This window comes from Denticeps clupeoides, chromosome 7 (genome assembly GCF_900700375.1).
Source record: "Denticeps clupeoides chromosome 7, fDenClu1.1, whole genome shotgun sequence".
NCBI classification, from domain to species: Eukaryota; Metazoa; Chordata; class Actinopteri; order Clupeiformes; family Denticipitidae; genus Denticeps; species Denticeps clupeoides.
The window spans coordinates 16,641,771-16,666,552 of record NC_041713.1 but is presented as its reverse complement, the minus strand read 5'-3'; the positions used below and the strand labels follow the sequence as shown (position 1 = coordinate 16,666,552).

At 44.4% G+C, this 24,782-nt stretch overlaps 1 protein-coding gene across 5 annotated transcripts in view; it reads right to left on the bottom strand.

Moving 5' to 3' along the window:
- The window catches only part of sdk2a (sidekick cell adhesion molecule 2a), a 100,154-nt gene that overhangs the window by 36,455 nt on the left and 38,917 nt on the right, over positions 1-24,782 (bottom strand). For all 5 annotated transcript variants that reach the window (XR_003750303.1, XM_028986408.1, XM_028986409.1 and 2 more), the window contains exons 2-7: positions 11,432-11,591; positions 8,384-8,490; positions 8,126-8,273; positions 2,386-2,519; positions 1,432-1,543; positions 299-489 (exon numbers count right to left, since the gene is read on the bottom strand). Coding sequence is in view for 4 of the 5 variants with exons in the window: in XM_028986408.1 (XP_028842241.1) it covers positions 299-489; positions 1,432-1,543; positions 2,386-2,519; positions 8,126-8,273; positions 8,384-8,490; positions 11,432-11,591 (852 nt within the window). In the remaining variant the exon portion in view is untranslated. The remainder of the gene's footprint in view (positions 1-298; positions 490-1,431; positions 1,544-2,385; positions 2,520-8,125; positions 8,274-8,383; positions 8,491-11,431; positions 11,592-24,782) is intronic.

Genomic DNA, 24,782 nt, shown 5'->3' with positions numbered 1-24,782 from the left:
CAAATGACCACATATCATATATATAACTATGGAAATTGCTATTTTTTTATTTGAAACTGAAGTGATTGTTATTGTGAAACACTTCAGCACAGCACATGGTGCACAAAACTAAATGTGTCCTCTGCTTTTACCCATCACCCTCGGTGAGCAGAGGGCAACCATGACAAGGCGTCCGGGGAGCAGTGTGTGGGGAAGGTACTCAGCGGCACCTCACCTCATCGTGTTAGCATTTGGATTGTGCGTGTGTGTGTGTGTGTGTGTGTGTGTGTGTGTGTGTGTGTGTGTGTGTGTGAAATACCCAACACATGTAGGTATGCCCCGGCGCTGACAGATGGCACGCTGCTGCTGCGCAGAGACGCCTCGCACTCGTAGAATCCGCTGTCGCTGACCAGAGGGCCGCTGATGCTCAGTCTGCGGCCAAAATCCCTCACGCCGCGAGTGAAGAGCTGCCCGTTCTTCCGCCAGGTGATGCTTAACTTCACCAGCGGCCTGAAAGGGGGGAGGTTTCGGCTCAAATGTTACACTTCGCCTAGCATTAAATACAGCTGTGACAGAGAGTCCTGCAGCACAGCACACGGTTTTATTATTGCAGACCATGTATAGATATACGGAGTAACTATGGAATTTTCAAATCAACTACTTGGATGCCACTATCAACTACTTGAATTGCATTGAACATAAAAAAAAAAGCACACTCAAACATTACAATAACATTATTCATATCTCACCGTATAACAATATCACAATCAGTACAATTATTTTTGGATTTTCCCCATTTCTTTAAAAAAAAAAGTGCTTTGTGCAATAAGTGGATGACTAATGAAATAAATCATATGCGGCAAGATTTTTGGGCAGATATGTGTTAGTGCAAAGTTTAAATAAAAGCTCATGAGCCATCATGCAATGGAAATTACTTGTAGTAATCACGTCTTTCAAGGTGAAAGCGATAATCCTTAAAACCAGACGTTCATGCAGTTAAAAGAACTGTGCATAACATAAATGTGGCCACTGTTAGGACTTTCCTCTGAAATATATTATCAAAGTATGATTTTGCTCTGTTTACATCAGTGATAGCTCAAGGTGAAGCACTGCTTTTAATGAAACCGCTGCCAAATCTTTAGGAAAAGGCTGGGTACTGCGAACACATTTTTGACCTTGCCAGTGCAGCTTGAACAGGAATTCACATTTCATACTCAGATTCTTCAATTAACCTTGTGTATAAAAGCAATGTCTGGAAACTTCTTGACATGTCGAGAAGCACAAAAAGAGAAAATCTCAGATGGCAGAATTGCGGATTTATCTGTTTATTCCAGAGCCGCGGTTATTTCCGCCCACTTCAGTGACACTGTCAGGATGGGTATGCAATGTTCTGCTCATGTTCTCCAATATTCACAATCCTCTGCAGTAAAAGTGGACTAAGATATGTCTCACCTGGCATTGGCCACACATTCCAGGGTGACCTCAAATGTGCCCACAACCACACTGGTGTTCTGAGGAGGGATGATGATGACAGGGGCGATGGGGTCTGCAGGACCCCCTATATCTGGAAAAGAAAAAAGGATAAACGCCTTGCACAAAATAATAAGGCTGTTGGTTTCTACACCCCTCACACATCCCTATACCACACACCACACACAGTAATTCCATCATTTATAAGCTAATTCCCTCAATGACTTCAAAAAAAAATTATATGCGCGTAATTATCACCATTATACTCTTATCCTTCAATGGCTTTCATGTTGAACATACTCTCCTTCGAGTTGAACTCCACACAGCGCTCCCTAGTAACGCTGTTATTAAGCACTGGCACTTCATAATGCTGCTTAATTGGAAAAAAAATAGAAGAATGTAATAAAAGATGCTGATTAAATGAGGAACAATCATTCACTGTTTCCCGGAAGGCTGCAGGCAGCCATCGATTCCCTGGCTTCAATTCGATCTTTTTTGCAGGGCATGGTCTGCTCGTTTCATTCTGTTCTCCGATTTTCTTGTGTTTTGCCCTTACTTTTTTCTTTTTTGACTAGATCGGAGCGACATTAAATTTCTCCCACCCCCGGGGGGGGAAGGGTTTTTTAACAGAGCACTCGTTCACAGTCTGGCATAATCGTCCCGCCGCTGGGGGAGCACATGCGGACTCACGGCAAACTACATGACGGAGGGTGATGGAGGAGGGGAAGAGTCCCCCTAGTTGTGCTTGACACCACAAGGGGGCGCAAGAGGTATTTCGTTCAGCCTGCTTCAAGCATGGCCACCTGTTGGCCCCTCCAGATCAAAAATGTTTTTTTATGCCGGGGGCTACACCATTACCTGGTGACAACCCGGCATGCTGTGACCAATCCCGTCAGAGACGGGGCGAGGGTGGGGGGGGTTTCCAACGCTACTCACTCTCCACGGTCAGGATTACAGGCTGGCTTGTTTTGTTCTCTCCGTTCTTGTCGTTCACGGCCTGAGCATAATATCGACCAGCGTCTGGGGCAACGGCAGATAGGATGACCAGGGTGTTGTCCAGGGTGATGGCTCTGTGAAATGAGAGACACAAGCACACCTTAGATTGTGTTTGTGTGCGAGCATCTTAAACACGCAAACCAGCAGACACACTCCAATACAGCTGCAACTTGGGATGTAAATTATTTTGTCACTTAGTGTTCAGTGAAGCGCTTCTATTATCCAAACAGTATTCAATACGAGTGGGAGAAGAAAAATCGATACGGCCATATATTGCGATTGCTCCTCCAGTGAATACAATGTCAATATGTTGGTATCCAGAATTGACGCATGCTTCAAATTGGGTAGGTGACTTAAATGGTTTGTGTGTGTCTAATAAGACCTCATCACTGTTATTTATGGTAGTGGCCGAAACCAATATCTACACCCGTTTGCACCTGCACGGCTGGTCAGAGAGGCTGAGATGGGAGTTTATATTTTAATATTTTATTGCTTCATTGGAAGTAACCGTTCCTTTAAGGAATAGTTGCTGAATGGTAAGGGAGAACCAAAAAAAAAAAACCCCACTGCCTAATTTATTTTACATTAACAGCATTTACCCTTATCCAGAGCGACTTACAATCAGTAGTTACAGGGACAGTCCCCCCCTGGAGCAACTTAGGGTTAAGTGTCTTGCTCAGGGACACAATGGTAGTAAGCGGGATTTGAACCCGGGTCTTCTGGTTCATAGGCGAGTGTGTTACCCGCTAGGCAACTACCACCCTAATACTTTTTTTTAATCATGGTTTCAAAACCTATTGTGCTCTTTTCAAGAAGACAGTGTAATTTGGGCATTTTTCTTCATCATTTACATACCGACCCTGAATTCAACAGGCTAATTATATGTGCCTAGATTTATTTAAATAATTATATTTCAAATTTCTTGAGCACTGCAGAATTGTAGCACCTGGATGGGTTCCACCCAGACATCCGCAGACATGCAGGGTTGGTGAACAGGACAATGCCAAATCGCACATACACAGAATCCACAGGTGAGCAGGTGTAGAACACAGATGAATGGATCTAGGAATTTCCCAATTCTCCACATCTCTTCAGGATGAAGGGAAACCTTCATGATCGGGACCCGGGAGAAGGGGCCTTTCCATGGCCATGTGTCGCGGCGCATAGTGAGATTAGCGGCTGTGTCTCTGTCAGCCCAGCCTCCACCGGACCCGATTATACAGCCTCCCGGACAATTATACTGGGCCTTCTCACACAGTCGTCCCACCATGCCAGAGCAAGCTGCAGAATATCAATGCACAGGAGAGCGGCACCTCGCCGAAATAACAGGCAGGCAAACAAATTTCTCTGCTGTCAGGGCCTCTCAGCATCATAGTGCAGCATTACCGCTGCTCAGCCGGGCTGATAAGGCTCGGCGCTCGGGTGGTGGGAGCCGGTAGCAGTGCAGCTCGATGGACAGGCTGCCTCACTGAAAAGTGCTTCAGACGTTTTATATAACCTCTGCCTCTGCACCCTCTCCATCGAGCTCATCTGGGATTTTCTGCACATGCTCGGCCCGAAAAGATGAAAAATAAATAAATAAAAAAACGGGAGACGTAGGAGGAGAAGCGACTGTGTGTTTTCCAGTAGAGTACTGCTGGGGAATACACTCTTCCAGTAGAGGAGCGAAGGCCTCATATCCAATGTGACATGATGGACAATCACAATGAATTATGGATCATTAAACTCTGAGCGCTTCTTACTCAGCCTCCTGCTGTCGGATGAGTTCAATTAATCTGGGTGACCTGGCTGGTGCACGCAAACACACAAACTGCCATGCACAGTCACACCCACACACATTTACAGTTCAGGCCAAAAGTTTGGACACACCTTCTCATTCAAAGTGTTTTCTTTATTTTCATGACTATTTACATTGGTAGATTCTAAATGAAGACATCAAAACTATGAATGAACACGTGTGGAGTTATGTACTTAACAAAAAGTGGAGACCTGGCCTCCACAGTCACTGGACCTGAACCCAATCCAGATGGTTTGGGGTGAGCTGGACCGCAGAGTGAAGGAAAACGGGCCAACAAGAGCTAAAATGCCAAGACTGTGCAAAGCAGTTATCAGAGTAAAGGGCGGCTATTTTGAAGAAACTAGAATATAAAACATGTTTTCAGTTATTTCACCTTTTTTGTTAAGTACATAACTCCACATGTGTTCATTCATAGTTTAGATGCTTTCAGTGTGAATCTACCAACATAAATGGTCATGAGAATAAAGAAAACACATTGACTGAGAAGGTGTGTCCTGTACTGTATATGTGATGGAATACACACACCCAATAGGCCAGATTAAACATTTGTACAATAGTTACTCATATAGATATATATGGACATAAATACAATGATATCCATATATAGATACAGGGAGTGCAGAATTATTAGGCCAATTAGTATTTTGTCCACACCATCCTCTTCATGCATGTTGTCTTAATCCAAGCTGTATAGGCTCGAAAGCCTACTACCAATTAAGCATATTAGGTGATGTGCATCTCTGTAATGAGAAGTGGTGTGGTCTAACTTCCTTTCCTTTGGCAAAATGGGTCAAAAGAAGGACTTGACAGGCTCAGAAAAGTCAAAAATAGTGAGATATCTTGCAGAGGGATGCAGCACTCTTAAAATTGCAAAGCTTCTGAAGCGTGATCATCGAACAATCAAGTGTTTCTTTCAAAATAGTCAACAGGGTCGCAAGAAGCGTGTGGAAAAACCAAGGCGCAAAATAACTGCCCATGAACTGAGAAAAGTCAAGCGTGCAGCTGCCAAGATTCCACTTGCCACCAGTTTGGCCATATTTCAGAGCTGCAACATCACTGGAGTGCCCAAAAGTACAAGGTGTGCAATACTCAGAGACATGGCCAAAGTAAGAAAGGCTGAAAGACGACCTCCACTGAACAAGACACACAAGCTGAAACGTCAAGACTGGGCCAAGAAATATCTCAAGACTGATTTTTCTAAGGTTTTATGGACTGATGAAATGAGAGTGAGTCTTGATGGGCCAGATGGATGGGCCCGTGGCTGGATTGGTAAAGGGCAGAGAGCTCCAGTCCGACTCAGACGCCAGCAAGGTGGAGGTGGAGTACTGGTTTGGGCTGGTATCATCAAAGATGAGCTTGTGGGGCCTTTTCGGGTTGAGGATGGAGTCAAGCTCAACTCCCAGTCCTACTGCCAGTTTCTGGAAGACACCTTCTTCAAGCAGTGGTACAGGAAGAAGTCTGCATCCTTAGAGAAAAACATGATTTTCATGCAGGACAATGCTCCATCACACACGTCCAAGTACTCCACAGCGTGGCTGGCAAGAAAGGGTATAAAAGAAGAAAAACTAATGACATGGCCTCCTTGTTCACCTGATCTGAACCCCATTGAGAACCTGTGGTCCATCATCAAATGTGAGATTTACAAGGAGGGAAAACAGTACACCTCTCTGAACAGTGTCTGGGAGGCTGTGGTTGCTGCTGCACGCAATGTTGATGGTGAACAGATCAAAACACTGACAGAATCCATGGATGGCAGGCTTTTGAGTGTCCTTGCAAAGAAAGGTGGCTATATTGGTCGCTGATTTGTTTTTGAATGTCAGAAATGTATATTTGTGAATGTGGAGATGTTATATTGGTTTCACTGGTAAAAATAAATAATTGAAATGGGTATATATTTGATTTTTGTTAAGTTGCCTAATAATTATGCACAGTAATAGTCACCTGCACACACAGATATCCCCCTAAAATAGCTAAAAATAACTAAAAACTACTTCCAAAAACATTCAGCTTTGATATTAATGAGTTTTTTTGGGTTCATTGAGAACATGGTTGTTCAAATAAAAAATTATTCCTCAAAAATACAACTTGCCTAATAATTCTGCACTCCCTGTATATCCAAAGATATCCTACCACTCTGAAAGTAGACTAAGTGGGTAACACACTCGCCTATGAAACAGAAGACCCAGGTTCAAACCCCACTTACTACCATTGAGTCCCTGAGCAAGACACCTGAGTGTCTCCAGGGGGACTGTCCCTGTAACGACTGATTGTAAGTCGCTGTGGATAAGGGCGTCTGATAAATGCTGTAAATGTAAATATAGTCATATACCTTCATATACACACAATGATTGATTAGATAAAAATGATTTGATAATTGATAAGACGTAAGACTTGCTATAATGCTTATTGAAACTATGACACAAACAAGTGTGGGAAAGAGGCTCAGACAGGGAATGATGGGAAGATGATCTGGTCTTTATTTTTCAAATAAAACATCCTGCAGTCAATCAAATGGACATAAATGGTCATAAACTTTTGTTCTCAAAAGTAAAAAAAACCCAGTTGTATTAATTAGTTGTATTAACATGTTGTATATTTAAAAATGAATTGCAGCAATAATAATAAAGCCATGTCAAGTACCCGCACATTTTCACCAAAACACGCACACACGTCCACACTCACATACACTCATACAAACTTACACAAAGATGGCATAACTACGCCATACATGCATGCTGTGCACACGGGCACATACAGGAACACCAGGCAGGTCACGTCAATCATCCAAGGTCATCAATAGTGGCCTTTTGTCCACTTTATCTAATTGGATCCCCTGCTGCTTCCTCCCTCTCCACCCTTCAATCACTGTGCTCCAAAGTCAACGTGGGCTCTTATTATTGCAGAATTTATCAATGCGGGACCATTCAGCGCAGATCGGCTATGGATTCCCAAAGGCTGCACCTTCAGCTAAAACCGGAGCACTGCCTGCCAGCACAGACACCGAGGCAGCCAGGCAGTCTGATGTCAAACACACACTTTCACACAAATTTTGTCTGTCCATGCCAACTCACGCACGCTGGGATGCACACTAATATAGTTATGCGTTGTCATACACACACATCCTGCTATGCATATTCATACTTCTATTTATACATCTGTTTAATGAATCTGATAAAAAAGAAATCTGTATAATGAGACAGAGGATACAATTTAATATAATGTGCACTCTTTTCTATTTATTCAGGTAAACTATCATTTAACGTCATTTAATTCCGGAACTGTAGATTTTGGAGATCACAAGGGGAAAGTATAAATTATAAAATATTCACATCCAATTTAATTTAACACAGTTCATATCTGAAATCTGCCAATATGGGCTTTCACTGCTCACTGGTCAGCTGGATTTGTTGGGAAAACTGCAACACCGCTGTTTAGAGCTCGCGGGATCAAATACCTACCTGACTCTATTCCGTAACTTAACCTAATCAAGAATAACCATGACAACCATGCAAATCTTTCTAACCCTAAGTTAGTCCCAATGACAATATTTATTTGCGGTTCCAACCATCTTCTAGCACAATGTAGAATCATCTTACGGACTACCTGCAGTGACACCCAATACACAGCTTATTGACACAACCTGCAGATGCTTGGTCCATAGGAAAGAACCTAGGGAAAAACAGGCAAACATGAGGAGAACACGCAAGGGACCTCTTTGATCTCCTTGATCTCCTTGTTGTAAGGCTGCAGAAGTAATTATGCCTAATTTGTTGCCTAATGACCATGACCCTCATGCTGCATCAAACACCCATTATCACCTTAGCACTACGCCCCCCCCATGTGTACAGAAATATGTTAAAGAACACACACACATACACATACATGCGGCTGCTGGGTGGAATCTTGCGTCCGTCCCTGTACCACGTGATCTGCGGCCTGGGGTAGCTGTGGATCTGCGGAGCCGGGATCAGTGCCGCCTGGCCCTGTGGGACGGTCTGAGAGCGCTCCCCCTCCACAAAGCCGCCCATGTCTGCGGGAGAGGGAGAGAAACTTGACAGCTCACGCCAAGCCGGCAGTGACTCAATGTCTGCATTCAGCGCCTTAACAATGTTTATCCGTCACGGTCCTGCCTGTACTTACAGGCCACCTGCACCTGCGTGCTCCTCTGCATGATGGCTCCCACTCGGTTCCTCACGATGCAGCGGTAGGACCCTGCGTGCGAGCGGTCCAGCGACGGGATCACATACCTGACAGAAGGAAAGGAACAATGCCCTAAATAACAAAGGACCCTTAACGCACAAGCACTCTGCGCCGCGTCGGCTGTGGAAAAAGGCACTATAGTACATTAAGTATATTCAGCCATTTATAATAGCATTGTGCATTCTGCATGAAAGCCAAACAAACAAAATTTGGGCAAATATAGTGCACTCAAGCTCTCCTTACATCTTAAGGTAAAGGAAGCACATTCATTAATTATGGAGGTGCTGTTCCATCCAGACCTGACTTTGTGAAAGTGAAAAAGCCATTAACACGTGCGAGTCAGGCTGCAGGGGCAGAAATTAACTCTGCCACTCCCAGCAAACCACCAACAGAACATATGGATGAATGTTCACAGAGCGTTCCTGGAACACCTTCGCCCACGTTCTCCATCATAATCAGTTTTTTTTAAAGCTCTGTCCCCAGGAAGTCTCTTGTCTGAGCAATCACATAGATGGCGGGCAACTATTGAAACATGTATGTCTTTTGTTTGTTCACCTTACAAAAGGGCCAGAAGCTAGAGCTGAATGTGAATATTTGACGGTCACGTTCTTTCACCAGCTCACCCTGCGTGACTCTGATTCATCCATCTAAAGTACTTAAGCTTCCAAAAAGACAATGATCTGAAAGCACAAGCGAACATGCTGGACTGGCTCAAGGACGCAAAGGTGAACATCCAGAAGCGGTTCTTACAAATGATTGGAAGATGGTTTTTAAAAGTGCTTTCAGCAGGCTTCATTCTACAGGCAACTAGGAGCAGTCTGTCACTTTTATGGTTCTTGCAGCAAAAAGTTGACTGCATCAAGTATTAATGTGCAAGGTGTGTTTATGCAAACAGCATATTTCAGTTTTCTATTCTTTATTACTACCATCAACACCATAAAATGTGATCTACTATAAGCACTGATTAAGGGCTGCATTTGTTGGATTGTTTTGATAAAACCTGCTTCAGATAAAATCATATAAATAAATATATATGATGCTTAAATCTTTTTTTTATATGAAGCTTTGTACAATAAAAAAACAGTCAGATTTACAGTCAAAGCAAGCATTTCTTGTTACCTTGTTTGTGTACATCTGTACATATTGTTATTAATAAATAAATATTATTATTTCTTACAACCACTAAAAATTCTTGCTAGTAAATTGCAATCCCACGCAAAATGGATTTATTGATACGTTTATGATATAACATAATTTGAACAGAAACATGCAAACACAAAACTAGGTTTGGCTTTGCATCATTTGTAAGTATCGGAAGGCCTACAAGTTGTGAGCAAATGAACAGGAGGGTTAGATGTGATACGTGGCCTTCGGTGCCCGCATGGAGAGCACCCTGCGGTGAGCCTGCGCCGACTGTTAAAAACCACGAGGTAGTCATTAAAATGAGATGGAATAAACGCTAAATTGGAGAAGCTTGCTCAAGACAGAATAAAAAAAGACACTAGCAGAAAAAAACAACTACGCAACAACACTGTTGTAGAAAAGGCACATGCACAGCAGCTGTCTCATCTGCCCAGCCATCTTTACTATTTGCAGAGCTGTAACGCCTTGGTTAAGTGGATTCAAGTTCTCGCCTTTGATCAAGAATGGTGGGGAATGACAAGCAGAGTTGTGATTCTCTGTCTCTCTTTCACACACACTGACACACACACACACACACACACACACACACACACACACAAACACATACAGACACAGATGTCCATGGAAGCGTTTCACAGTGCTGATGACTGACTGCGGAAGGGGAATTGGGGCTGATAATGATAGCTAACAGTGATCTAATTGTGTGCTGTAGAAGCTAATCACACTCTTTCTACAGAGTTGGTCGAGATACCCTCTGCACATGTCTCTAAAACCCACTGTTTTTTTTTAAAGGGGTGAAGGTCATCCCTGTTCATACCATCAGTAGAAACCATCTGTATGAAACAATAATGGAAAAAACAACAACTATGTGCTCATAAATAATTTTTACAAAACACATTTTATACATCTTAATGGATATATGACACACATGCAATCTAGAATTCAGATTATCTCATGATCTGTGACTTGTGTGAAGAGTGATGCCCTTGGAACTCTCATTATTAAGTCATTGTCAAAAAATATGCTTAGTTACAGAAATTAAGATGAAACATTCATTTATTTTCTGCTTCCAGATGTCTTATGTACCAATTATAATCAATGTTCAAGTAAAAAGGTTGGAAAGGTTACATTCATTTTGTAGGTAGAGAATCCGCTCTGGATTTATTTTTTGTCCCTGTTCACCCTGCAATATCAACAGAGCAGCAACTCCAAATGCAGCAGCACCAGCAGATCATGCTGGATCCTGCTGCGACTTTGAATTCACCAGCAAGTCTCAAAGAGGTTGCTTGCTTGCTGCCAAAGGGAGGGTATTCGTGATGACTGAGTAAAACAAAAAATCCCTCACCTAGGGAAAAAATCATCTTCATGTATTTGAATCAAGCAGTTGGTAATGTGAACAGAAGAGCCGTTCCACACTCGTATGGAATTGGTGACCTTGTATCTAAAGAGGCTTGCAATGGACGGGCTTAAACGCACATGCCGTGTATCTGTTCTAGAAAGTTCTTTAGGCCAGTTGTTCTCAAAGTGGAGGTCCATGAAATGTGGGCTGGGGGGTCTGCAAAATTATTTGTATTGGGTTCTCGTCAATTTCTAGCGACTGAGGCCATGAATGAATCCAAACTGAAACAACATCAAACCTAATCACACCTTTTGCTCTGTTTTATCAAATTAGAGGAATTAATTAAATCAATTAACATTGTGAGCTCAGTTACACACTCATCACACAAAAACTAGGCCTTTAAAGCTTTCAAAGCAAATTAAATAGTACAAAAACCTACATCATTGTTTTGCAAAAAAACTTATTTAAAAAAAATGCGTGGGAGGAGATATGCAGAGTCTTCTCACCTGTACTCCAGGGAGAACCGGGACAGCTCGGTTCCATTGTAAATCCACTTAAACTCCAATGGCCAGCTCCCCTCTGCCATGCAGGTCAGGACCAGGCGGTTCCCCTCCAGGTGGACCTGTGTTGGCATGGGCTCCATCTTGAAGTATGGAGGAACGTCATCTGGAACAACGGAAGTCAGACTAAGATTAAGGAGAATACCGATTAACTGCAACCTGACCAAGGCCTAGATGTTCAATAGGCGAAGGTGTGAAGTTAATCATGTGGAGATATACTACAATAAAGCAGAGCAGATTTACAGAATCTAGCGAAGCGCCCCTGGACCTGCAGGGAAACTTGAGAAGAAGCCCAGGAGGACAATTTATGTGGAAATGCAGCTCCAAAGCCCAGGCAGCTGACAGGATGAGCTATTCCCTCCGCAGGTCTCCATTTATCTTTACCATTGCTAATATAGGCGGCCCGCGCAGCACAGTGCCGCACATCACATCACGGAGCCGCGTGCACGTGCCCCCCCCCTCCCCTTAACTCCAGCCGGAGACAAAGCGGTTTCATTTTCCAAACGAGAAAGGAATGATCAGACATATCGATCCAGCCAAGTCTCAGCCGCCCATAAGTGACAGTGAGCTGACTGTCACGCCGCTTGTGAAGGTCTAATTAAAGCCTGTATTAATAGAAGCAATAAGCTGGCCGAGCCCGAAGCGCGAGCTTGATTTCGCTCCTCTGAGTCATTCTCAGCGGTCGGCTCGGTTCCTCCCTAAATCACCAGGAGCCGGGGATTCACTTGGGGGACGAGGAAGGGTGGGAGACAGCTGCCCTGATGCATTCTGGCATGGGTGGGCACCACTGGACAGGGAGTGGGAGGTGAGAAAGGTACCACAGCCACTCTCACACGCATCGACACATTAAACACGCACTCATCAGGAGCAGATAATCCCGATACCAGCACGCCATATTTTGTCTAATCAAAGCCCTCGACGACCCCGGCGACACCCTCCAGCATCATTGCAGTGGCTAACAGCTCTTGCCGCTCTCGCCCGACACCCCCAACCCACCCCGCCTCCCTCCCGCACAATGCTCTCCAACAAAACAGCACTGTAATTTCATCCGCTGGTAAATGTGCTGCCTTTCACTATGGCCAGCTGAGGGGCTCATCCACTTAGCAGCGCTGCAACTATAAACACGGCACCATTAGGAACCTCCAGATGCACAACCGCACTGGCCCACTGATTGGCTATAAGTAGGGCTGCCTCTGTTGAGTGCGTTTAGAGGCCGGGTGTTGGAAGCTCTGCCGCATGCGCTGAGGGTATATAATGTATGTGAGCGAGACAGGTCCTCATCACTCCCGGAATAAATAACAATTGCAGCATATAATAGCAGATGGCACTGCAGGTATAGCCGTGTTACAGCTGAAAGGGGAAAATCGCTTTGGGGATTGCCCACAGATGGAAATGAGATTTTTATGCTAAAGGAGATGGAGGACCCTGGAAGCGTTTAGCACTTTGGTTGAAAAGACGCTGGTGGCATTGAAACGGGGGGGTACAAAAAGACGGGTCAGACTCTCCAGGACAGAGAAACGCTATTCATCATTTCCTGCTCGCCATGTTGTAATATCACTTGTTCTGAGAGGTGTGCTGTGTGTGTGTGTGTGTGTGTGTGTGTCTGTGAACACGTGAGCAGAAGAATAGATGCGTCTATGAACATTCGTATATGCATGTGTGGGGCACTGGCAGAGGTACAGGAGAGAAAGGATAGGCTCCATACAAAGTGGTTAGTTGGCATTCATCGCAAGCACGTTCTCATTCTCAGCTTTTGTCTATCAAGTGTATGTGAGCACTTTTTGTGTGTGTGTGTGTGTGTGTGTGTGTGAAATCTTTGAAGAGTTTCAGAGATTTGCTCAATTATAATAGAACAGTGGCGACTTAATAATATTAGCAATGTTGTAGAATACCAATACCAGAATAGCAATTTCATCAGACAAATAGACCATAACATGTTGACAGTACTAATTTCTGTTTAGGATCCCTCATGTTGTCTACGTACCCAAATCCCAACCCCTACCATTGTCTTGATTTAGCACATAATTGCAGAAGAAGGAATCTGCTAGCTAATGTAGCATTAGCAAGCTAACACCATAAATGATTCATTAGACCTAGCATCCATTTTAACATGTTAAAATACTATGTTTTACACCCAAAGACGGTTATGACCCATAAATGAATTCTAGAAAAGATTAATGCTAGTTTCATCCATTTATACAGTGATTTATTTATTTTATATGGTCAAGAAATGAGCGAGGGGAGGTCATTGGGTACACAAGTGAAACAAGTTACCGCTCACTGCTGCACACAATCTTTTGACACAAGTGAAACATGACTGTTCACTTTGAGTGATGAAACACCTCTGCATGTGTGTGCGTGTGAGATATGTCCACAGGGTAAGTGTGAGGAAAGGTCTGTAGCTTATGCTTAATGAGGTTTTTGCCTCAGAAGTTGAATGTTGGAGCTGAGAATGATGTCACACTAGCCAGGTTAGCCATGAGCCATTGTTAGCAATCGACCTACCTGTTGTTTTTAGCCATTGTCAGCAAAGACACTGTGATTTTCATATAAAATTTCCATGGAAATATGTGCAGAGATTTGACAAAGTTTGACAGTACTGTGTATATGAGTTCACCTTTATGTCAGCTGCTAACACCTTACTGCAAGTCATAGATACATACAGTAAATGTTGCATTCTGTACAAAATGTTTCTGTGTAAGGTTTGGACACACCTTCTCATTCAATGTGTTTTCTTTATTTTCATGACCATTTACATTTGTAGATTCTCACTGAAGGCATCAATTTCATAGTTTTGATGCCTTCAGTGAGAATCTACCAATGTAAATGGTCATGAAAATAAAGAAAACACATTGAATGAGAAGGTGTGTCCAATCTTTTGGCCTGTACTGTATATGAAGATTACATTCTGAACATAAAACTATGCTATAATTTAAAAAAATGCTTCTTTGTCAATTTATTCATGACTTGGTCATAAATATATGGCTGACATATGAAATTAACCAAGACAATAAAAAATCACTTCTCAAATTTGCCAGTTTCTGGTTCGTTATAGACGTTCATTAATTTAAAAGGAGTGCTACCCCATCCCAAGTTGGCGGCACTATTGACGCATTCGCTCCCATAGATGTCCCTTCTCAACGCCACATATATTTATGACAGGAAGTAAGAGGAAGATGGGCGATGGGGGGGTTGGGGGCAGGACCTCAATTTCTTTGTATGATTGTGCAATGACAATAAAGTCTTTAAACTTTACACCTGAAACGAAGCGAAGATTTGCTCCCTGCCCAACTTCAGTGACGATACTGATGACCTGTTTTCCATGTGAACAGACACAGGGCATCAGCCAGCCCCGGGCAACATTGAACCGCGCAATGCAGCGTTTATGTCAACATAACAAAAAGAAGTGAAACAGGGCGAGTAAAAGAGGAATTAAATGTAGCACAGGGAGAGGCTACCTCTGGAACACAAAGGCTTGTAGTTGAAAGGCTGGAACGACCAGTGATGGGAGGTGTTTTAAAGACCTCGCCTCAGAACTCTCAGCCCCCCCTCCAACCCCTTCCTCTTTCAGAAGCAGCCGGGCCTCTTGGCTGCGATAAAAACACCTTATTTTAACCTGACAGCTGAAGTCGAATGGGTGGCAACACTCCACTCGGGCTCCCCACTGTCTTCACTGAATTTTAATAGCCACAAGACAAAGGGCACAGGCACAAGCCCGGATCCATAAACCATACCCCATTGTGTTCCCGTGCACCACGCTGGCATGCAATCATACACAGGGACCTGCATTCAGCACTAGTAATTTTTTTCCCCCCCCATCCTCTCGTTTTATCCAGAAGCAGTGGGAAACACTTCTCCCTTTACTTAATCCACTGGCACCTACATGTGAGTGAGCGAGGAGTGCGCGCACCTTATGTCAAGGAGCGTGCACGCTGACCTCGGCACCCTTGGTAGCAGGACCATCCAGAGAGGCTCCTGCTTGTTCCTGCTTGCAGCTCTGCCAAGTCATTGTCACATCGTTGCTTGCTCCCACCGGCCAAGCGTCTTTTTTTTGCCAGTGATGACTCGTACTCATGTGCTGTACCCTTTTCGCCCCCAGCTGTGCCACTGTCCTTGGCCCCGTGAACCTGAGATTGAGGGCACTCTGCGGCTCAGCGTGAAGACGTTGCAGCCTGGCACGCAGCGGCCGCGCAGCCCTCTGAAGGTCAGGCCAATCCGTCACTCTGTCACTGCTGCTGTCACCGTGACAACCCGGCACCCTGTCGATTTACACTTCATCAACTCCCTCGAGCAGCGCGCCACAAAAGTGCCCTCGGCGCCGCCAAACAAGGTGAAGAGACCCATTACCGGTCGGGCCAAACAACCACGTCAAGCCGTTAAGACAAAGGGAGGTATAATACAAGGGCGCAGACGTGCCAGCGATATCAGCTACCCCTCATTATTTAAAGCAATGGCCCGTGGGTTAGTGCTTGCGCGGGCCACTGGTGTACGCTTCCGGGCATAATAGATTCTGTGCGCAAGCTGTATTTATGGTCTTTAAATCAGGTTAGTTAGACATTCAGATTGGTCCTCCCTTACAGTGACGGCAGAGCTTTGGCTTATTGGAGACAACGTGGCGTTTTGATTGTAGCATATCTGATTTAACTCCTGAAAGCCCGTTGGTTGGTGGCACCACAGAAGGGTACAATAGAAGGGGGAGTACCAGAACAAGCTTTTTACTGTTATGCCATGTGCCCTTTGTCTGACCTGTGACTGGATTGTAGGTGTTTTTTCTGATGAAAGGACGCGTGACAGTCGTATCCAAAGGTTGCGTTGGATTAATTGATTTGTAATTGCACCCCTTAATTGGGGTCTAATGTACTGCAGCGTTTTGACCACTTTGATCCGAGGAGCTGTGGGTAGTCAGTGATGTAACTCAAACACAATTAGTGGTAGCATAGAGGTATCAAATAGAGATTTAATTAGGAGCGAAGGCAGAGCAGGAGGCCAGTGAATGGCCAGCAGATTGAATTATCCGAGAACAGCCTCCTGAAGGCAAGATTGGCAGGGAGGTGGTGCACCTTTCGCTTTCAGGCACCCTCTCCCTTTCATTATCACCTTCTTTCTGTCTTATTCAGATGCACTCTCACCTTTCTATTTCCCTCTCGCTTTCCCAGACTCCCTGTTTCTTTCCCTCTCTCTCTCTCTCTCTCTCATTCCCTTTTTCTCTGTTCCTTATGCTCAGGCTCTCTGACTCACCGCCAGGGGAGTATGTGTGCCCTGGGACGTGTCTCTGGTATCCTGGAGCTTAATTAGGCTCCAGAGCACTTGGCACAACATACAGAGGAGCAACAGCGCGAGCCAGCCATCGATTAATGAGACGCCGTGCACCCACATACTCCTTGCACATCTATTTTTTCCCCCCGCTCCTCGGAAGGCGAAGATCTCGGCGATGTCTCTCGCTGCATGTCACTTGATTTCCCCTCACCGTCTGCTTGTGATGGTGGATACTGAGCATTCCCGATGGCCTCAAAGAGACACACCAGGGTGCACTTCCCTTGTTGAGAAGCTGATATTGCTCGTCCTCAGCTAGCCATTAAACACTGAGCAGGGGAGCGTGGCAGCAGTGTTTTGGGCTGAGTGGGAAACTGCTCCTTAAGTGCTTCATTTTCTCATTTTATAAAACCAGGGCCAGCTCAACAGGCAACAGTGAAAACAGGGTGCATTTTTCTATGGAGATAATCAAGATTACGTGAGTCAAAGACCTTGAGGAGACGAGTGGAAGGAGCATCAGGAAAAGGACGCAGGCAAGCGGCGCTTTTTCCAGGCAAGATGAAGAAGGAAAGAACCGAATTTAGAAAGTAGGGCAAGGAATAATGGAGGAAAAATAACAAACAGAAACGCTGAAATGGGAATTCCACCGGGCCTCGGGTCATTAGAGTTAATTCAGTGCATTCTGCCATCTGCTGCAATTGTTTACACTTGCCTGGATAATTAGATCCTAATTAGTTGATGGTGCAGTGGGAACGAATTCGTATACGCACCGCAAAAAAAAAAAAAAAAAGACACTCTTTTACGGCGGGCACCTGCATGGTTGGCACCCAAAATGGCACCCCACAACTCGGGAAAAATACGTAAGTAGTTCGTAGCGTAAGTTTTCATAATGTGTGGTGCACCGAAGCAAGCACACTTCACATCTCCTCAACACACTGCACCACGGTGAGAAATGATTTCAGATTGGAAGCGGTACCCGGCCCATCTGTCCTCTCTGCCTTTTGACTGCATCTTGGCGCCTCCGAGATTCTGTGACACCACAGCGGCACAGAACAAAGTGTTAGATCCTGAAGCTGTCCTCCCCTCTCGTCCCCCTCCTCCCAGGGCTTCCTGTGCTTGAGAGATAGCGCAACATGTTAATGTCCTTTGTGCGGCATGTTGTACCAGGAGACTGGCACTGTAATATATGTGCGTGGAATGGGAGGTGATTGCGATTTTTATCAGAGAGCAAGAGTGAGAAAGCTTTGATGGTGAGTGGCAGCACTGGATGGAAATGCTAATGGACGTGTGTGTACGTGTGACTGGAGGAAGAATTATGAGACACCCTCATTACATTTACAGCACCCTGCCTGCCAAACTGGTAAAAAGGCCTCATACAGAAACACCATCCGGACTTATTTATCAGCTGGAGGGGCGAGGTACATATTTTACTCTACAGGTATTATCAGTGGGCGCTGGTTTCCGATGTTCTCTGCTGTCAGAATCACGTGTTCTTGGGGAGAAAATGGAAGTAGCTCATGGGACGTCTGATTCACCAGATGTTACATGTAGAGTGATGCGCTCGGCAAACCCCATTGGGTGATGGGTTGTTTACAGCAAATGTTTTTGAGCTTGTCTCAGTTTTGACTAAATTTGGAATTTTGTTGAACTAAAAATATTAACCATGTCTAGATAAAAATTTAAGACCTAAAATCTAAAAATCTAAGCTCTAACAACAATGATCTATAATGATAAATAATCAAGAAGAGCACTTGACAACAAACTAGAGCAACAGTAGGGCAGTGGTGGCCTAGCGGTTAAGGAAGCAGCCCCGTAATCAAGGTTGCCGGTTCGAATCCCGATCCACCAAGGTGCCCCTGAGGTGCCACTGAGCAAAGCACCGTCCCCACACACTGCTCCCCGGGCGACTGTCATGGCTGCCCACTGCTCACCACTTATGGTTAAATACAGAGGACACATTTCGTTGTGTCACTGTGTGCTGTGCTGCTGTGTTTCACAATGACAATCACTTCACTTTCAATTTAATTTACATTTAAATCTACAGCATTTTTCAAACGCCCTTAGCGACTTACAGTCAGTAGTTACAGGGACAGTCCCCCCTGGAGCAACTTAAGTGTCTTGCTCAGGGACACAATGGTATAAGGTTGGGTTTGAACCTGGGTCTTCTGGTTCACAGGCGAGTGTGTTACCTGGTAGGCTACTACCAGCCTATTTCACATCTCTATGACATACAAATTTGGGACAGGTAACACTACAGGGACCTAAGGGACTCTCCCTCAATGACCATTCATGTCGTACAAACCCTTACTACAGCAAGGGTTTACTACACTTACTGTAAGTGAAAGTGAAGTGATTGACATTGTGAAGCACAGCACACAGTGAACACAACTAAATATGTCCTCTGCTTTTAATCCAACAACTGTGAAAAGCATGAACTCATTGGCAAATGTGATGAATAACCATCTCAACAACTTGCAGAAAGAAGAGCATTTACATCAAGTAGAGGGTTTTTTTTTGCCCTCAGTCATGTTTCTAGATGACAATTTTAGTGACAGTTTATCCATTTGCAGACTTCAAACTGGTAAAAAAATAAATCAATTAGATACTGAAGCTTTAACAGAAAGAGAAATTTCCATTAATCACACTAGTAAATGGTGACAGGCATAAATGTGGGGCTCTTTTAGCATTTATCAGAGAATTAAGGTGGCCGTGGTGTTTGAATTATCAGTCATATCAAGAACTCACTGCAGCAAAAATGATCATTTCTGTGATAAATTGCTTCAACAGAAATGAAGCAATCAGTAAACGCTACTTTCCACATTTTCTGAAGTGAGAACCAGAGGGGTCTAAGTGACATTTTGGGTGAAATGGAGATAAATTGTGTCAAATGGAGGCTATTGGTGAGCTCATTGTACTGGAAAAAAAAGGACAGCAATATTCTCAACAATATAAAGGTCCTTTAAAGAATGAAATCAAGACACAAATTCAGATCAAGTACTTTTCTGTTGTGGTCCTTCTGTAAAATTGCCCCCCCGGTCCTCATCTCCCGATTTGAGAGCAGACAGATTACAGCATGTCAGTGCGTCTCGTTGTGCAGACGCACTCCTGGCAGACCTTTTGACCGCCATTTTCTCCCGTCATTCTTTCAGAGAGCCGCTAACAGAGCCGCTTCGGTGCCAAGCAAGAGTGTAATTACTCCTGGCTGGTAACCCACAACCCTGCCACCCCCCCAAACCTATCGGAGCGTTTCCCTTCCAGAGACGCCAAACCACTTTTCTAGAAGCGTCATCGGTGACCCGTGATCCCCCTGGGCCGCCATGTCTCCTGCAAGCCTGCCACTCGACGCTGGTCGCCTCTCCAGCCGCCTTTGTTTTGACGGAGGCTCTGTTTAAGAGCGGACAGGATCAAGTCGCAGCAGTGCGGATGTGGGCTTGGCATGTGGCAACAAAACAGCAACACAAATCCCAACACCACCATTATGCTAATCACGGTCACTCTTGTGTGTGCCACGATTTTGCAGAAAATCTCATCTCTTCTCTCAATTACCGAGACGTTACATGCGGCTCTGGCTGAGCGCCAAGGTTCAAAGACAAAAGGGAGTAGCTCTTTTTGAAACACTAATTATTGTGTTCACCACGACACAATGGTTCTTCATCATGGTCCTGCCAAGCCGGGGCTACACTAATTAACCTCTGTTGTCGGCACAACCAAGAAGCTGCTTGGGTTGCTAGAGGTTCAGGGGGTAGACCAACCTACACAGTTTTCTGAGTCAAGGACATCTGATGGAGGCCACACCAGGGAGTACAATGCACACCCCCGCAAAATAGATGAAATGGCCAAACAAGAACAAGAGGGTCTAGATACACTGCGTGTGTGTGTGTTCCCCTTTAAATGTGTCTAGCATCACAGCGGTCTTCAGATTCTGAACAGAAAATGGCGGAGATTCGCGTTCAAACCTGTGATTGGCTATGCTCCTACAAAAGACCCATTCTCTCCATCTGTCATCCTCCAGCCATCGTTCCCCACTGCGTGACACCACCCTGTCCATAGTCCCTGTCAATCAGCACTTCCAGCATTGCTATCACTCACTGTGCCTGTCACCGCCTGTCACGCCATCGGCCTGCTGAATATAATATATGTGTTGTGGAGTCGTGTGGAAGTCTTGGTTCGTGTTTGTTAACTCAGCGTAAATTTTTTTTGGTGTATTCGGGTCTGGATCCTCCTGAATGTTATGTTCTGCCTCTGGTTTGTTAAATAAAGTGTCATGAGCCAACGTGCCAGCTCTCATAAATGAGAAAGTGTCACCCAAGGTGACTAAACTTTGTCAAAGTCACATCTGTAACAATTTTATTGCCATTTCTGGTTAACAGAACATCTATTATTACTTTAACATCCCTTAATGTCGTTGGGTGCATGAAGTGCTTAATATTTTGAGAAATGTAACATCTACATTGGGGGCAATGGTGGCCTAGCAGTTAAGGAAGCAGCCCTGTAATCAGAAGGTTGCTGGTTCAAATCCCAATCTGCCAAGGTGCCACTGGGGTGCCACTGAGCACCGTCCCCACACACTGGGGACACCTTTCAGGGCTGTCACCAAGGGTGATGGTTAAAAGCAGAGGACACTTTTCGTTGTGTCACCATGTGCTGTGCTGTGTTCATCACAATGACAATCACTTCTCTTTCACTGATTTAGTGTGACAGAACTGTTGAAAGTAAATATTCCATATTCCAAATGTGCTCTGAAATGTAAATATTAAAGCTGTACAAACGGTTACATTTACTGAGCAGATTCTATAGTTCTTGGTTTTTATTTTACAGAACTGATCGATAAAACTGGCACATGCAGATTAATAGTCAACACGCAACTCAGACAATGTCTACAGAGAAAACACGAAAGCCTGCCAAGGAACAGTTGACTCTTCTAATAATTTATCTTAATTTCATCGAGACAGACAGTTATGTTACCCTTTGCCTTTGTTACAGTTTTGTAATAATGATGCATGAGGCCGTACGTTTGTTTATGTGCGACTGTCTTTCTCTTTTTTCCCCCTTGTTGGCTCCAGATGGAGAAGTAAGATTAAGAACCTTGCTTGGGGGAAAAAGCTCCATGTCCCACCCATAAGTCAAGTAGGCAACCTTCCACTCACAGATCCAATTTATATGCAAGAGTATTGGAAGCTGCTGCTGCAGAGGTGCTGGGTAGGGTTGAAGTTGTGAAAGTAAAATCAAGGTTAGCTCTATTTTTTGACATGATCTTATAAATATGCAGGAGCTCCTTAAAGACATTAAAAAAGAGAAATTACTGGCACAGCACTTTTACTTCTCACACAATGTCAGGTTTATCCCTCAGGTTATGGTCTGAAATTACATAAATTAAGATGAAAAACAGGATAAATCCAACTTTTTGCTCGCTCACAGCAGTTTTTTTTTTCACCCCTACCTTGGCATCTCTCTTTCAAGGCTTGTGTTAGCACATTCTGCCAGGCACACAGCACAGACACTTTCAGCAATTCCCAACCTTTCCAGATTTACACTATTACCGCTTACAGACAGTAATCTGGTCGTAAGAACCAAATGCGTGTGTCTAGCCGGCTGGCTGAACCATTTTTGAAGTATTTGTGCCTCTACATTTTCGCTCTTACTTAATATATCTACATCTGTAAGCCACAAGTAAATACACATCAAGTGGTTTTTCTCTGGCAAAAAAAAAAAAAAAAATTAATCCCAGGATAATCTGCACATACGGCACCCAGAGAGATAAATTAGTGGCAAAAAACCAACACAAATGAACATATTTTGCATGAGGCCCATTAGGGGAGCGCGTTGACGGGAGCACGCCGAGCTGCAAGCTGCCGCTTTTTTACAGCGTCCCAAAGCTCTTAAGAATTTGATTAGAATCACTTAAACGCAGCTGTGACATGGCAAGTAATGTGCTTTAATACACAGATAATGCACTGGATTACAACGCCATGTATTAATAAATCTGCTCTTTTATTTATGACTGCTGGCCTTCCCGTGCCCCTCCCCCTCACAGCTAAAGGCGAGACAACTTTACGTAAGTAGCGCGTGTCAGGAGGTCGCCGTTCTTTGCTGTGCATGATGGGACACATGCGCGCTTGCCGTTCTGGGGAGATCAATGAGCGCCGAAGTTTGTGGACAAGCTTCCGGAGCAGATCAAAGCATGCCGGAGTGAGATCATTATGAAAGGTCAGCGAACGGCATGTTGCCAGGAAAGTGCTTAACCCTGCAGACGTGGAGGTTGCTGAAGTGGACCTCAGTGCAGTAAATAAGCCGGAAACTCACCGCATTGGATAGAAAGAAAAACGCCATCTGAGAATATAAGATTAGTCCCATTTTGGAGGAGTAACCGGCATGGCGATGTGCAGTCAATTAAAACACCTCACCTGCGCTCACCGCTTTCTATAGCAGTCTGTAATCTTTCACTTTGCCATCTGAAACAATTTCACCTGAGCGCCACTGATTTCGAATGAGTCCCACAGTTTGATCCGGGCATCAAAATTCGAAGCTCACAGTTCCTGAAAAACACAACACACAAGCTCCTGCCGTCACTTTGGTCCCCTTTTCCCCAAAACACTCTACTTTCATTTTCGTTTTACCTCTCTGTCCATTGTGCCCAGTTTCCCGACACTCTACCTCCAGCCTTCTCACCTGCCTAGTTCTGACTCTCCTCCGTTTGGTCCCTGTTATGCTAACGACCCACCGTGACCTTGCCCCCGCCTCCTCTAGAGCTGAGTGTTTTAACCAGAATGCAGTGGGTGAGGATCTGATCCTGGCATCGATGGTAGGAGTGGCTCTCGGGTCCTCTCTCCGTAACCACCGGGTAGCCACAGTGCCCGAAGCCACAGATTAAAAAGTCATGAGTGCTTTTAGGCTCTGCCCGCACGGCTCTGGCTCCCTCGGCCCATTCTGGATTGGCTGTCTGAAAATAGCCTTTGTGTTTCTGAGACAACAGATTCTGGAAAAGGAGGGGAAGGGGTGGGGGGCTGAAGAGCACTGGTGCATGGGCTCCCCTGAGCACTGCTTGCGAACTCCAGGCTTTAATTGAAAAACGTGTCGCTGCTGGGCCTTATGGTGGCCCACGTCTTTGTGGCGGGTTTGGCTTTAAGAGCCTGTCTGTGGCTCGTAAAACATTCAGCAGCTCTCCACGCCTCTGCCAGCCTCTGGATAGACATGGGTGCTGGGGCACACAAGAGGAAAGGGTGTGCACCACGCCCAGCAAGGTGAACTCTGTGCAATTTTCAAAACTTTAACTAAAATGATCTACAAAATGTGAAGGCATAACAACATTCTGACGTCGTGTCAAATGCAGCTGCATCTCTGGAAATAAATGAGATTCCGCATCGTAAAAAACTGCCTTTCTATTTCTGTAGCAGCCTTTCTATGTCCATTATTTTTGGAATTCCAACACCAGCGCAGATTCTTCAACATGTTAAGCTGCTGATAAAATCATCAGCTCATCCAAATTCCGCAAAACCACTGTTGTCGACTGAACCCACTTACTTCATCCTATTTTGACTGTTGAACCACTTCCTACGGTAAAATATTTTAGTTGTTTGTCATTCTTGTAACGTTGTTTTATTTTTGTACTTTTTGATAATTTTTTTAATTATAATTCAAGTCATTTTTTATGACAAAAAACATGTTTCAATCAATCCTTGATTGATGGGCTTATTTAAGTGAAATATATATAGTTTTGTTTTTCTGTCCCACATTCCCACATGCAGAGACATTAGTATTGTTAGTAAGTCAGCGAGTCACCTGTTTTAACCGTTATGCGCCAGTTGTAATTTTGACATTGGAAACACTGCTCCCTATCTGTTGGAGTGCAATTTTGCAAGCTAATAAACCCATACACTTAGGGGGAAAAAACTGTGCATTTAAGCCACATATGTATTTTCAGTCTAGTCGCAAACACATTTATGCAAACACAAACAAATGACTAGGAAATGTATGGCTGGAACAGATAAGCTAAAATGCTGTAAGTGCCAGGTGATTTTTGGTTGTCGACTGATGTCAGTACATA